Source organism: Triticum aestivum, chromosome 2A, assembly GCF_018294505.1.
Source record: "Triticum aestivum cultivar Chinese Spring chromosome 2A, IWGSC CS RefSeq v2.1, whole genome shotgun sequence".
Classification (NCBI taxonomy): Eukaryota; Viridiplantae; Streptophyta; class Magnoliopsida; order Poales; family Poaceae; genus Triticum; species Triticum aestivum.
The window spans coordinates 5,993,971-6,011,940 of NC_057797.1; the positions used below are offsets into that span (position 1 = coordinate 5,993,971).

Below are 17,970 nucleotides of genomic sequence, written 5' to 3' on the forward strand. Positions count from 1 at the left end.
GGGGATGGAAAATTTTGCATGTTTATTCTCCTTCTTGAGCGTGACCACGACGGTGTGTCCATGGCGCTCTGGGCATGACCAAGCCACAGACCAGCGTGCAACTCCTCACCGTCCGTCTCATCACAGCAATGAGCAGCCCTTGTTTAGTCGGTACTGCTAAATGCAAATAACGGGACACAAGAGTGTTCTCTGGAGGCACACAATGCATGTTTTGTGTTTGTTGATCTTTCTTTAGTTTGCTGAAATTTTTATTAGCAACTGTGTAACCAAGATGTAGGGCGTGGTGAGGATGTGTACTCTGCTACTATGTGATTTGTTCAAAATTATCTCAATGGAATCTTCGACAATGTGATCCATTTTGAAGTTTAGCAATTGAACTAGTCTCTTTCGAAGAAGGGAGAACCCCCCCCCCCCCCCCCCCCGCGCGTGCGCACGCGCGTCAAGGGAACCCCATCTCCGCCGCCGGCGAGAGGCCCCTCCCCCCGTCCCCTCCTCCTCCTCGCCGCTGCCTGAGGGCGTCCGCCGGGCAAAGCCCGTGCGGCATTGGCGGCGGGGGGGCTTCTCCCCTCCCTCCCCTGTCGGGATCCCGGTGGCGGGGGTCAGCCGCTCGCCGGGGGGGGGGGCGGCGGGTCCGACGAGCTCTCCGGTGGCGGGGACGCGCGGATCTGGTAGCTGCTGTGCTGGGAGGCGCGCGGCCCTGCAGTGGTGGCGGCGGGGGCTCGGCTGCGAGGCCGGTCTGGTGGTAGCGTGGGCTAGGTCGGGCGTGTCCGATCTAGCCGATCTGTGGGTGTCGTGGGTGGCGGCGGCCACTGCTAGAGAGGGCGTCTCCTCCTCTTCTATGGGGGGTGGCACTGGCGCTGCAGGGTGCTGCCCTTGGCTGAGTCGGGCGGCGAGGCGGCATCGAGTATGGTTTCGATATATAGGTGGTGGCCTCCTGGTGCTTTGTTCTCCACGACTGGCCGGGATTTGGGTGCCCTTTGGTTCTCCCGTTCTGCAGGTCGGTGGGGCGTTGTGTGCGGGCTCTAGGTCGGGGGAAACCCTTGACTACCGAGGACGGTCACGATGTTGGCGACGCCCATGGCACCGTTCTCCTTCTTGTGTGCAACATCGGGACCTACACCCGGCCCTTCGCCTCTTGGTCCTGGGCGAAAGCCCAAAATCTCCGGATTGGGCGGCGGCGGCGCATCGGCGTCGCTTTCGTCTTGAAGGCGACACCTTGGGAGCTCTTCGTGGTCAGGGTTCGGTGCGGTGGTGGTCTGTTGGTCTTCAGTCGTGTCCATGCTCGGCAACTGCGGTGGGTGTTTGGGTCTTGGCCGGAGACCGTCGCGATGTATGTGTTTCCTTTAGGGGTGAGGTCGCCACGGCTCTTGTCCTATCCTCGGCAACTGGTTGGCCTGTCCATGCGTGCTCGGGGGTGAACTGCTCTGCCTGCCGACGGGACAGCGTCCTTCGATCCAGGACGAGAGGGCAGGGGTGCCCTCTTCGGAGGCAGCGACGGGACAACAAGTTTGACCTTGGGAGGGACATAGTGTTGCTTTCCTCCGGTGGAGAATAGCTCCCTTGTCACAGTCGTTGATGTCATGACCTGAGGCCGTCGTGGGCTCTGATGTCCTACTGGTCCTTCGGAGCTCGTTAGCTGTTCTGTGGAGTTGTGTATCTTGTCGATGTACTTTCCGTTTCTTGTTGTATGGCCGGTTGTAATGTGTGGTTTGCTTTATATATAAAGCGGTGTGAAAGCCTTTTTCGGTAACTAGTCTCTTTCCTTTATTTTGACGGCGGAATCATTTTGAGAGGGGAGTGATGAGTTGGGACTTGAAATCAATACGCATGCTACATGAGTCATTTTTTGTGCCAACTGAAAGTTTTGAATTGGAACATGAATGGTATTGAAAGATCCATCCATAACAGACATTGCTAATTCAAGAAATGTATTGGCAAGAGACAATCGCAAAGACATATATAATAAAGATGTGAAAATTCAAATATCATTTCAAAACGGGGAATACAGTGCCGCTGATGTATCAGAGCCATAACAATTATGACATGAACAATTGAATAAATTCAGTGGTAATTAAGCAGCAGCCATAACAAGATTTTTTTTTTCTTATTCTAGCTAAATCTTCTTGCAGTAGCATTGGCAATGGATTCTTTATCCTTTTGCTGGGCTGTAGTACACATGCTCTTCCCTAGCACCTCCAGGATTGATGTTTGTAGAGAGGAAGAAGCTTGTGAGGACATTTCCTGGGCATTCAAGTTGATAGAAGCTAGGCCAAATCACACTAGCATTTTTAGCACTGGCTAATGACCTCTCTTCTGAGTTGGATTAAAATGCTACAAATTCAATGAGTGAGCATAACAAGTTAGACAACATACAATTGTTGAACAAATGCTTGTTCTACATCCAATGAACAAAAAAATAGTTCCTGAGCAAATTTCGAAAAGAAATCAAGGTGAGATGCCAAGAGATGTGTGAATGCATAAAGTGTTTTCATGTAATGTTGTCGCAGTCTTAAGCTAGAATCTAAATGACCTGTGAGATGTGTGATTACAGTAGCATTCTCTAATTAACCTGTAATTTGCCTTTCCATCAGTACAAACCCATAAAAGATGCAGGCTTCAAAAAACAAAACAAAAAACCTCGCTCCTCGATAGAAAAAGAGCGGAGCTGAGCTTCCTCTTCTCCCTTCTGTGATTTGTTAAGTAGGCCTTAATAGCCCTTGCACAACCATTACTACCAGACCACTATGAGAACAATCATAGATTTGTGTAGTAACATTCTGCACTGTAAAATTAGCATCGTACTTTCTCAAACTGAATGAAGCGGTAAACAAAACGTAGAAAAAGTAAAAGAAGTATGTAAATTGTCAAAATGAGAAAATTGTACAAGAAAATGAACCTTATAATACTGATTTCTTATTCCTAGAATAAACATAAACCTCTAAGATTATGTGCTTAAAAGCTTAACCTGATAGTTTACATCCGTGATAAAATTTGTACAGAACATCTTTTCTAGAAAGAACATAGGAAATATTCTTATAAAGCTATTACCTTCGAACCAAAATATAAGACGTTTTTGTAGGCTAGTTTGATATAAAGGTAGTAATTTGTAGCTGGGAATTCAGTCGTAATGAAGGGGGTGCATGCCAACAGTCTAGATTAGAACAAGCTAGTAGTAATGAGAAACCAACCATGACAAGAAGACACAAGTTCAATAAAGAAGTCAATAAAGATTCAGCATGGGGGACAAAAACTCTAAATGTTTACAGTCTCCTATTTTTTTTTTTGAAAGGCAGACTCCTAATTGTAGAGCTTCAGATGGTAGCATGTGCGGCAGCTGACACGGAGAAGAAAAAATCAGTTAAAGTAAAGAATAGACAACAAGAAAAGAAACAATTTTTTGTACCACCACACTAAGTGTAATTTTAAGCTCGCTTGTCTGGCTACAAGAAAACAAACCTCACTAATTCTGTAATTTTAACATCAAAATTAAAGGTGTTAGAAAAACAGGAATCAACATCTCACGACCAAACAAAAGGAATCTACCTGAGGCTGGCATGATGAAAGGAAGCTAACTTGTAGCAAAGCCAAAAAGTTACAAACAATTCAGAATTTCAGATTTCAGAGGCAATCACAGTAGGTTACTGCAATTCAAAACTAGCATAGCCACTAGCCATATGCGACCTTCACATCAGTGTCCCTGAGGTTGGCGTGCAGGCTGCACGCACTTGACGGACACTGAGAGGCACGGTCTATGTGACCACGTGGACGCCCAAGGCAGCGGAGCAGTGCACCGATTCGGAACGGCGCGGCCGAGGCGCCCATCGACGCCTGCGACGCCCTGCACCCGAGCTCCGCCGCGAGCGCCGATCTTACCCTGCTCGCACGTTTGCAAAAACAAATCAGTCAGGAAGCTTAAGCAGTATATCGAAGCAGCGCAGGAAGGGACGTTCTTTCCAGACAGAGAGAAACGACGAGCTCACAATGGCCCTCAGGAATCCTGAGCACCCTGAACGGACACGAGGCACGCCAGGCTCCATTCCGTGGAAGGTTGGGTTTCCAGACGCAGACGGTTACAAATCCCACGAGAGGAGGAAAAAAGTGCAGCAGACCCAAATGCAGGCGCTGCAAGCAAGGGTAGACGAAATAGAGGAACGGGAAGCAAATCGCAGCAAACGTACTGCCGAAGCTTCCCCCGAAGCTACCCCGCCATCTCAGCGCAGAAGCAGCGTGGCTTCCACCGAGCTGCTTCAGCCGGAGCATGCCTTGACGGCTCCTGCCAGCTATCCCGTGGATGCTATCACGGAGTCTCAAAATTGCCACCTTATGACGCAATGGATGAATTTGAAGGTCAAGGCGGCTGTTGGCTCTGTTTATCCTACTGAAACCGGCGCAACTTTTCACTGCCGGCCGATTCCAGAAGGATATGCTAGGGTGATGGTGGATGAAATAACGGAGGGATTTGAGGACCTCCAGCTTGACCACCCTACCGGTGAAGGGGAGACTCGGCTGGGGTCTGCTCTGATGACTCCATGCCTATGGCGGAAGGAGCTCATCAACCTTCCGAATTGGACGCCTCCGCCTCCTCCTCCTCCTCCGACAAGTCAGGGCACTCCGCCTCCTCCATCGCCTCCTCCTCCGGCGAGTCAGGGCACTCCGCCTCCTCCACCGCCTCCTCCTCCGGCGAGTGACGATCAGGGCACTCGACCGGCTCCTTCTCCAGCGCGTGGCGGCACTCCGCCTCCTTCTCCGCCTGCGTCGACGCGCCCGAGCAGCCAGCCTCCTCCTTCTCCGCCTCGTCAGCAAGGGTGGAAGAGACCTGCTGCCGCTCCGGCTGCTCCGACGCGTCATAGTCCTTCTCCTACGCCTCGTAAGCAAGTAAAGAAGACAACCGCTCCGTCTGCTCGGTCGGCGTCTAGCAGTACAACCAGAGGCGGGAGGACATACAGATTCGGTCCTTCTCTGAAGACTCCAGAGAAGTTACCATACGAGAGGACCCCGGAGAAGAACGCCGAGATCACACGAACCGAAGTGGATGACTGGTTTCAAGGGTTGAAAGCAAAGAGACATCCACTTCCGGAGGAGAAGGTAGATCCGGTGAAAGCGAAGCGCACTCTGGCTGCCCTGACAAAACCACTGAAGTCTCTGCCGAAAGGAAACTATGAGCGCATTATTGGAAAGGAATTTGCCGAAGCGGAGCGGTCGGGAAGTACTGTCAGTGATCAAAGGCTGAAAGAACGACGAGCTGGGAAACAAATTGCCCAGCTCGGCGAACAAGCGAAGCAATCGTGCCCCCCGCTCAAGGTGCCTAGCCACAGCGTCGCTAATGATCCGAGGATGGTGCCCGGTTATAGCAATCTTGCAGATTACCTGCCTGACGATGTACATTATGAACCCATGGACGTGCAGATACAAAGATACGAGTACAGGAAGCCTCTTGTCGGTGTCAAAACCGGCGGATCTCGGGTAGTGGGTCCCGAACTGTGCGTCTAGGCCGGATGGTAACAGGAGGCAGGGAACACGATGTTTTACCCAGGTTCGGGCCCTCTTGATGGAGGTAAAACCCTACGTCCTGCTTGATTAATATTGATGATATGGGTAGTACAAGAGTAGATCTACCACGAGATCAAGGAGGCTAAACCCTAGAAGCTAGCCTATGGTATGATTGTTGTATATGGAGTTTATTGCCTACGGACTACAATCCTCCGGTTTATATAGACACCGGATAGGGTTAGGGTTACATAGAGTCGGTTACAATGGTAGGAGATCTTGAATATCCGCATCGCCAAGCTTGCCTTCCATGCCAAGGAAAGTCCCATCCGGACACGGGACGAAGTCTTCAATCTTGTATCTTCATAGTCCAGGAGTCCGGCTGAAGGTATAGTCCGGTTACCCGAACACCCCCTAATCCAGGACTCCCTCACCTCTCGTCAAAGATGAAAGATCTCTATCAACGATGATGCGAAGATTGCATGATTGGTACTTGAAAATCTGTAGAGACTCTGAGGGGAGGAGTACTTTGTATGTGAAAGTTAAAAAGGAGCATGACCTCATTGGAATTGAACTGTTGCCTGTTCCATTTGAGGAGTTCTATCAGTTTTTCAATCAATTGGCCCTTGATAAAACAACGGTCGCCTGCTACTGTCTGTAAGTAGTACTACTTCTGTCATTAAGTTTCTCTGTATAGCTCAGCTCTTTCATTGCATGTATTTATAATCATCCTCACTATATTATGCAGATTGAAGATCGCCGAATTGAAGAAAAGACAAGTCAGTGATATTGGGTTCATTAACACATATCTCATAGATGCAACTCAGGTTAAATTTCATGCCGCAGCTACCGAGGCCAACTTGCTACGATCGTTCATAATAAATGAAAACAAAGATATAATACTCTTTCCTTACAACTTCAAGTGAGTGTTACTGTCTTGTGCGTATTCGGTTTCCCTTATATATTAGTCAAGGTTATAGTAATGTAATTGATGAGTTATGCATGTGTATGCAGTTTCCACTATATTCTCCTAGAGATTAAGCTTGAGCAGGGACTAGTAACCGTCTTAGACTCAAGACGAAAAGATCCCCAGAACTATGCAGACATGACTCAAATACTCGAGAAGTAAGTTAAATCGATCATTATCCACCATATCAGCAACTTTGTTCATTTCCTGATATATCAAGTAATTGTTTTCTTTGTCCGGCAGGGTTTGGAGAAAATTCACCAGAAAAGCTCCGGGACTGCCGAAGGAGCTGCAATTTAGACACCCGAAAGTAAGTACTATAGTAGCATGTTCCGCGCATCTACTAGTCATTCAAGCGCTAGTTTCATCAATACCATTTGGCATTCTTGCTTATCAGTTTGATTGACCTCTATTTCTTGTAAAGTGGTTGTGGCAGGAACAAGGGAATGATTTCTGTGGATACTACGTTTGCGAGTCCATCCGCCACACGACCTGTGAGCGGGGCTACACTGACGAACAATATGAAGTACGTAAATAACAACATTCACAATTTTATTTTATTACTGTTGAGGAACATTGCAGAAAACAAAAAATTTCCTACGGTTTCACCAAGATCCATCTAGGAGTTCATCTAGCAACGAGTGATCGGATTGCATCTACATACCTTTGTAGATCACGCGCGGAAGCGTTCAAAGAACGGGGATGAGGAAGTCGTACTCGACGTGATCCAAATCACCGGAGATCCTAGCGCCGAACGGACGGCACCTCCGCGTTCAACACACGTACGGTCAGCGTGACGTCTCCTTCTTATTGATCCAGCAAGGGGGAAGGAGAGGTTGAGGGAGATGGCTCCAGCAGCAGCACGACGGCGTGGTGGTGATGGAGCTGCAGTACTCCGGCAGGGCTTCGCTAAGCACTATGGAGGAGGAGGATGTGTTGGAGAGGGAGAGGGAGGCACCAAAGGCGTGTTGTGAGAGGCCCTCCTTCCCCACTATATATAGGGAGTCCAAGGGGGGGGCCGGCCCTAGGAGATCCAATCTCCTAGGGGGGGGTGTGGCCAAGGGAGGAATCCCTCCTCCCCAAGGCACCTAGGAGGTGCCTTCCCCCTTTGGGACTCTTCCCCTCCTTGAACCCTAGGCGCATGGGCCTCTTGGGGCTGGTGCCCTTGGCCCATATAGGCCAAGACGCACCCCCTACAGCCCATGTGGCCCCCCGGGGCAGGTGGCCCCACCCGGTGGACCCCCAGGACCCTTCCGGTGGTCCCGGTACAATACCGGTGACCCCGAAACTTGTCCCGATGCCCGAAATAGCACTTCCTATATATAATTCTTTACCTCCGGACCATTCCGGAACTCCTCGTGACGTCCAGGATCTCATCCGGGACTCCGAACAACATTCAGGTTACTGCATATACATATCCCTACAACCCTAGCGTCACCGAACCTTAAGTGTGTAGACCCTACGGGTTCGGGAGACATGTAGACATGACCGAGATCGCTCTCCGGTCAATAACCAACAGCGGGATTTGGATACCCATGTTGGCTCCCACATGCTCCTCGATGATCTCATCGGATGAACCACGATGTCGAGGATTCAAGCAACCCCGTATACAATTCCCTTCGTCAATCGGTATGTTACTTGCCCGAGATTCGATCGTCGGTATCCCAATACCTCGTTCAATCTCGTTACCAGCAAGTCACTTTACTCGTACCGTAATGCATGATCCCGTGACCAGACACTTGGCCACTTTGAGCTCATTATGATGATGCATTACCGAGTGGGCCCAGTGATACCTCTCCGTCATACGGAGTGACAAATCCCAGTCTTGATCCGTGTCAACCCAACAGACACTTTCGGAGATACCCGTAGTATACCTTTTGTAGTCACTCAGTTACGTTGTGATGTTTGGTACACCCAAAGCACTCCTACGGTATCCGGGAGTTACACGATCTCATGGTCTAAGGAAAAGATACTTGACATTGGAAAACTCTAGCAAACGAACTATACGATCTTGTCCTATGTTTAGGATTGGGTCTTGTCCATCACATCATTCTCCTAACGATGTGATCTCGTTATCAATGACATCCAATGTCCATAGTCAGGAAACCATGACTATCTGTTGATCAACGAGCTAGTCAACTAGAGGCTTACTAGGGACATGTTGGTGTCTATTATTCACACATGTATTACGATTTTCGAATAACACAATTATAGCATGAATAAAGACAATTATCATGAACAAGGAAATATAATAATAATGCTTTTATTATTGCCTCTAGGGCATATTTCCAACAATTACCATCATTTGTGTTGAGTTTCATTCATTCATATATATATATATGTATTGACCCCCTTCTTTAAATTAGATGTTTCGGAAGTGGGATGAACTCCTAGCACCAGCTCGCATGCGAGCAATTCAAGAGGAATTGGCGGCATTCTTTCTTGACCACGTGATCCCTGAAGACGGAGAATTCTATGTGGACCCTGAGTCCATATGATTCTATTTGTAAGAGATAATTATTGTATATATGTAGTCGGTAGTGTCGGATAGATATACGAGAACTTCTTGTTCGACCAATCTCTCGGAGAAGGAGAGGTGGTCGATATCACTTCTCTCTGTATGCATATATGTTCATGACGATCTTCTCTTTCCTTCGTTTGCTTACTAGCTAGCTAGCGTGTCTAGTCCTCTCTATACGTATGTATAGTACGTAGCGTCGACCAAGCACGGACATAAGAGAGGACACTTCTCTCTATTAATTATAGCTAGCTAACACAATATATGAAACATCTAAATTAACCCCCAAAACCCCAACCCCCCCCCCCCCCTTAAAAAAAACAAAAACCCCAGCCACAGAAATGCTGACGCGTGGATGCCTATTGGTCCCGGTTGGTGCCACCAACCGGGACCAAAGGGTCTCCTGCCTGGGCTCCGCGCACTGCCCACGTGGAGGCCCATCTGTCCCGGTTCTGGATTGAACCGGGACTAAAAGGACAGGGCATTAGTACCGACCCTTTAGTCCCGGTTCCAGAACCGGGACAAAAGGCCCTTACGAACCGGGACTACAGGCCCTTTTTCTACCAGTGATATCACGAGCTAAGCGAGCCGGGCAACTCGTTAACACCCCCCCCCCCCCCTCCCCCAATCGTCAGTGAGTTGTTCATGGCTGAACTTATTTTAGGGCCAATTGCATTTGTATCCCTAACTTGAACCCGACCACTACTCACATTTACCCCTAATATTTTGTTGTGCTCAAATTGACCCCTAAAAGCATTTTAGGTCACCTGGATGCCCTTTCGTCTGGTCAAAGTCGTCTGACCGTTAATTTGAAAATTTATAACAAATTCATATGAACTCGGAGACATACAATTAAGATATCAAAATGTTCAGAAAACATCACCTGGACGTGCATGCCATTTACAATCACCACCTATATGTGCATTCATTTGCAGTCACCCTAAATAGATCATTAATCTTATTAACTGTAAAAAAAGTTTAGACAAGACTTTTGTCATGAATGCGAATGACACGCACATATACAAGATGTTTTACTGAACATTTTAATATCTTATTTACATTTTTCTGAGTGCATACGAATTTGTTATGAATCTTCAGAGTAATGATCAAACGTCTTTGACCAGACGAAAGGGTATTCGGGTGACCTAAAATGCTTTTTAGGGGCAAATTTGAGCAGAACAAAAAATTAGGTGCAAATATCAGTAGTGTATTCGAGTTAGGGATAAAAATGTAAATGTTCCGTTATTTTATTGAAGTTCAAGACTTATCTGTGCTGCTACAGAAAAGATGAAGTACCTGGCAGGTGTCAAGCATGCATGGGAAAATGCCTAAATTTCACTTTAAAAGGGCACATGTTGGGGTAGAAAATGGGGATTGACATGAATTTTCGAAATGCCCGGTTCGTCTGGTACGAGGCGAGACCTAGCTCGGCTTTCCTTGGTTCTTCCAGCTTGAGGCTAGTTTCAGGCAGTTTCCAGGTTGTCATAGTCTATGGCCACATTTGGGTTGTTTTGCCACACCGAACTACTCTGAACTCCTCATGTGTACACCAACCGGGCAATGTACTGTGGGGTCAGAATATTTATGCACACACAAAACGCAAGCTTCTACTCCCTCCGTCCCATAATAGTGTCAAAAACGCTTTTATATTATGGGGTGGAGAGAGTAGGTATTAATATGTCCTTCAGGCAGTTTCCAGGTTGTCATTGCTAGCTTGCCAATCACCTGACGGCAGCGCACCAGACTTTGTGATGTCTAAGTCATAATTGACCAATTTTATCATTTCAGTTCTTATGTGTTGGCCTTGGTCGACCGCTTTATATCCACATAATTAACTTTGTAATAATCTCACCGCTATGGGCAATGTTATGATGCCGTGGCCAGACGACACGTACTTTATGGTCACTTGTAGATCAACTCTCGTTTATATCTAAAAGGATATAAAAGGACCTGTTGCAACTACCAGCATGCATGCATGCATCCAGATCCAGGTTGGTCAAAGCACGACTTGAGGCATCGCTGACACATGATGTTAGGTTAAGTTGTGTACTGCTTAGCTTAGCTAGCAGCAGTATTACTACTTAGAAGAGGGTGACGCGGCACACGGCACGACTTGGACTGCGCACACAATCTTCTTGCTGTTTCCGTGTTTCCTGAGAACTATATATGGGTAATTTGTTACTGCAAGGAAGAAGGAATTTTAGTCTGCATGACCAACTATTGTGAATGCTTCAGTTGTTGGTTTTCTTTCAAATGGAAACATATGCTATGCAACGTAGCATGATGGACGCTCTTGGTCGTCAGTTTCCCTGCAAATAAAAACATATTTGAAGTTGAAATTTAAAGGGTAACGGAGAAGTCTCTGTGGGGAGGGAAAATCAAACGCCCCCGCGTCGAGCGACCCGGGTGGCAATCTAGGTCGCGGCGTCAAGCGCTCCCTCTTCCGTGCTTCCCCCTCACCACCGTTGAGCAAAGTTTGTGTTGTTGCGGCGAACTCCCTCGAACGGTAGGCATGCCCTGCAGGTTGACGACATGCGTCGATGTTCATGGCGGCTTTTCGCGCACTCCTTGGCGGGAGGTGTGGCGGCAGGAGCGCTACCACATAGATCCAGCTTGGCAGGTGGCGCACAATGGCATACCGGGAGTTCGACGGCTGTGCGTTTGTGATGGTGTGTCGCGTTCCCGGCTTGTGTGATGTTTATGGTCGATTAGTTCGGATTGGAGCAGGGTGGATGGCACGAGCATGGCCACAAATTAGTCGTAGGTGTTTATTTCATCCTGGCATGCTCCCGCCATTGTTTTCCAACTCGTTTACTCTACTTATTGGTGATTTTGGCCCCCTTTTGCCTTGCATTAACTATAATAATATTGTTTTGATTCCTTGGCAAAAAAAGTGAAATCACCATACTTCATGGATAATCAAATACTCTTTTGATTCCTTCTAGGGGGAGGGGGGTGAGGGACGGTAAATTGGAGCCCATAACAGAAGTTGAAATATAGCGGCACCACAAAGGGAGATTGTGCACCGTTTATTTTCTGTTTATTTAGACATGCATTAGTGTGTGTTTTCTTACAAAGTATTCTACAAATTCAAAAGATAAAGTATTCGATGACCATATAAAGTAGAATATATATTATTATTTTAGTATCATTCTGTGAGATAAAAAATAGTTAGTTGCACAAGAAAGATATATCATTTTAGTATCATTTTCTAAGATACATAAAATTAGTTAGTTGCACAACAAATATATGCATCACTCCTATTTCTTGAACTGGCTATTTGAGATGGAAATAACATCAAAGTATTTTTCTTCTAGAAAATTGTGATGTGTCATGAATGCAACTGATAAATTTTTCATTATTGGTAAATACTCACTACAACATGGCACTTGGTTAGGGGCAGAAAATCTGTCAGAAAAGTTGCTCATTGGGGCAATTTTGCGGTTTGAAGCCATATCATAATGCTTAGGAGACATAGTGCCTAACCGTGGTTCTCGCCACATTTCTTTTACCATAAAATATAATTAATATGTTAGCTGGCAGACAAATTTCCCATTTTATATATATTTCCCACTTGATGTGTTAACATGCAATTTTTTTCCTAGCATTTACAGTATTCCTGATAGAAAGAATTACCCCTATAATCATATTTCGATAATAGTTAAATGCTCCTAGTTTTGTGTTGTTTTGAAGTAACTATTCAACGTCTGTAGGAACACAAAAGATGCTGGCTGAGAAGGTGACCCCCGCATTTGCGGGGCTAGATTTCAATTTTATGATGCAAACAATCTGTTTTTATTTTTACTTTTAAATCTCGTCAATTATAATTATGATCCGCCATATAATTAGTTGTGCAGATTATTCAGTCTGCGTCGAAGAAAGTGGTGCCTCGTTTGGCTCTTGTTTTAGTAATCCTACATAACTAAGTAGGTGATCCCGCTAAGCTATTTATCTCAACAGCACACATGTCACATCAACATGCAAACATGTATGGCAAGAAGCCCGCCTAAACATGGTAAAGCATATGTATTTTCAATTTTAGTTCACATATTATTGATCAAAATATCTATAATCCATCCAATCAAATATAATTAGAATATATTGCAACAAATCCTGAAGGGTAACATCTAGTTTAATATAGTAGATAGTGCCTTGCCTTGTCAGTCAAGCATGGTGTTGCTATAACCTAGCTATTCCCTCCAATCAACTTTAATTGTACTAAACCATCGACAAGTACTGCTATGGATTGGGGGAGTATTAAAGTTCAAAAAAAAAAACAAGCTTATTCTCCAATTTAATTATCAAGCTAGGGCAACTAGTTGCTACATAAATATTAAGAGTGGTTGTTATGTTCTGTATACAAAAAAAAAATGCTTCCAAAAGTTAGAACATGACTTTTTTTATCAGATGCGTGATTAAGCTAACTAATCAAGCTGACCCCACAGTGAAAAATCCTAGAAATTAGAGCGCATCACGCAGCGCACGTGGTTCAATACTATTTTGGAGCTTCTAGGCCCTTTGAATTTTTCAGCTGCCCCCACACCCACTGCAGGGCGCCTATATTTTCTGTCTTTATTCCTTTTCACGAGTTGGTGCATGGAGTACATTTCAACACACAATGACCTTAGCTTGACGACCAATCTGCAACGCTATTAGAAGGAGGAAGGTTCGTCTCTCGTCGGGCGCTTCAACAATATCACGGGAATGGTCAAATCCAGGATATGCCACTCGTGCGCATTCGCTATCGATCCCATCCCACCATGCAAACAGTCTTTTTACCGTTCCGGCCTTGTCCAACCCCCCTTGGCATCCATCTGCGTGTCCTCTAAGACAACCCCTACCCCCCCTTGGAATCCTCTCTCTCTCTCTCTCTCTCTCTCTCTCTCTCTCCCTCCCTCTCTCTCTCATGACGCATGCATGTGATCCGTGGTACTCCCTCCGTTCCTAAATACTTGTCCTTCTAGGCATTTCAACAAGCGACTAAATACGGAGCAAAATGAGTGAATCTACACTTTGAAATATGTCTACATACATCTGTATGTAGTAGTCATTTGAAATGTCTAGAAAGACAAATATTTAGGAACGGAGGGAGTACATGTGAGGCGGAGGAAGCCGCCTTCAGCAGACTACGGGTCAAAGTGAGGCACGATTATCCTAGCCTAGTATATAACCCTGGGTGTAACTTGTAAAACTCTTTTCAGCTACTTCCCCTCTCTCTCCCTCTAGCTCGAGCTCAACGTAACGCAGCCATGGAGAATTATCCCATTCTGTTTGGGACGCAGCCCTCTTCTTCCACGTCCAATTCATACCACTTCATGGCAGGAGCGAGCAGCCATGACCATCTACATCACCATGGTCAAGCAGCTGGCAATAACACCGGCGGCGGCGGCGGCTTGGGCCAAGGCCTCTTCTCGGGGTCCAAGCAGGAGGATCCCTCCGAATCAAAGGATGGTGGCGATGATCGTGCAGGAAGTAGCTCACAGGGCGGTGGCGAGGCGGACGTGGTCGTCGGGAAGAAGAAAGGCGAGAAGAGGGAGCGGCGGCCGCGGTTCGCGTTCCAGACGCGCAGCCAGGTCGACATCCTCGACGACGGCTACCGGTGGAGGAAGTACGGGCAGAAGGCCGTCAAGAACAACAACTTCCCCAGGTCTGTAAATCCGTGCCCTAATTTCTCATATGACACCTTGACTTGCTGATCCTGACTGATCGATGATCAAATTGTTTTGATGTTTGGTTTACTTCTAGATGTTGTTTGGGACTTCTAACCATTGATTGTTTCTCCTTTTTGTGTTCTTTTTTTCCATTTGTTTGGCGTGCAATTTCATGTTTTTGATGGGCTCAAAGAAAGTAGGTGAGATGGAGTCCCAGTGAATCTTCCAAGCTCTGGTAGTGGTTGCCTACATGGGATAACGACATGTCTCTCATCCTCATCATCTAGTCTAGGCGAAAAAGCTAGCTAAGTTCCACGTGATTTTGATGGGCATCGCCAATAAATAGAGAGCTGATGGCGATCGAATTTGACTAGGAATCATTTGAGCCACCAGTTAGAGGTGGATTGAACGCTCCACATTATCTACTCCTTGTGTCTATAGATTATCCTAACTAAGTCACCATATTAGCATGCCACCTGGAGCACAAAAGACACTATCTTCGGGATTACCGACTACAGACGCTGTCTGGCCTTTTCCCCTCTAGGGGCCTGGGTTATGCTTATATTATTACTAGCCAGGCAACTAGCAGACTGGCCCGTGCATTTACGCGGCTAGCTAGATTTCGTACATACTAGCTAGATTTCATACATGAAACTGTAAATGATGGTGATATGGAAAAAAAATTGTGAAGAATAAACTACTGAATAATCTCGGCTCCAATTGCCATGAACTTTGAAAGTGGCTGACAATTCAAGGATTACCAAGCTTGACTCCTTTATACTAGAGTAAAATGGCGTTTCCGTATAATAGAATCCACTAAGGTTTATACATTTAACAAATCCAAGAATGTTGATACATCGGATATGTGCTGCTTGGTGTGTAACTGCTTGATGTTAATCCTCGGTCACTACATACTCCATGGTATTGAATGGAAATCAATTGGTTTGAGTATAATTAGCAGTTGTATTTTTGTGGAAACTTTCCATAACATATTGCTACCCTTTGCTTCGTAGTATGTGACTAATGTTTTTCAACATAATCGAGAAAACTTTACTACATAATTGACTTCCAAACTTTATTGTTGCAGAACAAAAATATTTAGCTTCCAGGTCTAGTACAAGCTTATATCCTATTTAATTCTCAAAATGTACTATTTTATTGTCGGTTACAACTGTCGTGAACTTTGCACATGCAATTCAAGCATATATACCTTAGTTAAATCCATGCATGTTGATCCTTCTAACTAATCCATACATATTGACACATCTAAAACATGATGAGTTTGTTGTTGGTCCTCTGTCACTGCAAACTACATGATACCAAATGTAAATCAAATAGTTTATTCTAGGTTTGTTCTACATTTTTAATTTAGTCTGATTGTACATATAAATCCATTTGTTCATGGTAACAAATTATTGGTTTACCCATTTGTGACCATAATAATGGAGTATGAAAATCAATTGGCTATATTTTATTTCTGACCAAACTAATCCATGCATATTGAGATATCTAAGACATGTTGTATTTCGTGTTGGTCCTCTATCATTGCAAACTATATGATACCAAAAAGAAATCAAATAGTTTTTAAAAAATGGGTTCTCCATTTTCAGTTTTAGATTAATTGTACATATATACCCAATCACTCCGTGTAAACAATTAAATGTGTTAAGCTATATGTCACCATAATAATGGAGTACGAATATCAAATTTGGCTATGTTTTATTTCTGATCAAACTATGTATGTGAAAAGAGTTCTATATCTTTACCTACTGTTTTATATATACTACTCTTCTATCAAGAAGTTCATTCTTAAATTTAGATATTTGTAACCCTAATACTAATAGTCCTATATCTTTACCTATTGCTTTGCATGAACTGGGAGAATAGCACAATAAATATCTATCAATGATTAACCTGTATACTTGCTAAAATAAATTGTAGTATGGTAGAAAAGGTCATAGGATTCGTATGTAAGCCATTGTCCAATTAATGCCTAAGTCATTGTCAATTCAAATTCTTGCAGATGTTAGAGGTGACACTATCCATGTTCTACCGTTGTCATACACAATGTGCTGATTTGTGATTGTTTTGATATAACAACCTTTATATAAGATATGGATATGTATGTTCCATTATTAATTGACTTTAAATCAAAGCCATTACCACATATGATGGAAGGACTAATTTAGCCTATTTGGATGAACATGCTGACTTATTTGTGTATTGCTTTAATTATAACATAATAGATAGATAGATAGATAGATAGATAGATAGATAGATAGATAGATAGATAGATAGATAGATAGATAGATAGTCTCCTCTAACATCGGCGCAAGAAATAGCCGACTTATGTGTATGTTGATGCATGTCTTAATTAATTTTATACACTTGCAAAAATAATATAATACTTAAAGTAGCAAATATTTATGGCAGGCCAAAAATGAGATAAAATGACAGATACCAAATATTTATTAGACTTCAATCCTTAAGAACAATGATTTACCATTGCGATATAGGCTTTTTCCAGAACAATCAGATCTTAAAAAATAGTGATGGCACATCACGCCAATCTCATGAACAATTATGAACCATCCTAACATAGAAAGTATATTAATGTCAATTGAATTGCAAGAGACTAAAGCAACAAATGATGAAATCATTTTGTTATTACTAGTTTAAATCATTTACTAGTCATATATCTAAGAACATATACCAATTGATAATGCTTGGATAACTTCCGTGAGCCTCCTTGGATTTTAAAAATGGGTAACATTGGAAGAAAAAGAGAACAAGATCCTACATAGATACATATAAGAAATTGGTTGGATTCCTGCATGAATGGTGTACATAGAGCTTTCCATAGAAATTTTCTACTGCCATTCTTGTGCTCCCTACTCCAAGTCTAGCCCCCCCCCCCCCTCACTTATTGCTAAAAGGCTTTGTTGTTGTTCTTATGATCCCTGTAGCACAATAGCCTTTAAATAAGTACTAACTTGTTTGTTACATGCAGGAGCTACTACCGATGCACGCACCAAGGATGCAACGTGAAGAAGCAGGTGCAGCGGCTATCGCGGGACGAAGGTGTGGTGGTAACGACATATGAAGGCACCCACACGCACCCAATTGAGAAGTCTAATGACAACTTTGAGCACATACTCACCCAGATGCAGGTCTACTCAGGCATCAACAACGTCTCCCAAACCTTTGGCAACCAACACATGTTTCAATGAACATCACATGCATGGCTAAACAATGCCTATGCGCACTCGCAGAGATTATTTTGATTTGTACATTAACCCTAGACATGTGAAAACGTAAAAGAGTAATAAAGCATGATGCCATAGCTA

At 44.6% G+C, this 17,970-nt stretch overlaps 1 protein-coding gene across 1 annotated transcript; it reads left to right on the plus strand.

Annotated features, from left to right (window-relative positions):
- Window positions 1–14,167: 14,167 nt before the first annotated feature.
- LOC123184179 (probable WRKY transcription factor 75) lies at window positions 14,168–17,970 on the plus strand. Its single transcript, XM_044596344.1, has 2 exons — window positions 14,168–14,619; window positions 17,634–17,970. The coding sequence occupies exons 1-2, from the start codon at window positions 14,222–14,224 to the stop codon at window positions 17,851–17,853; spliced, it is 618 nt and encodes a 205-aa protein (XP_044452279.1). The 5' UTR covers window positions 14,168–14,221; the 3' UTR covers window positions 17,854–17,970.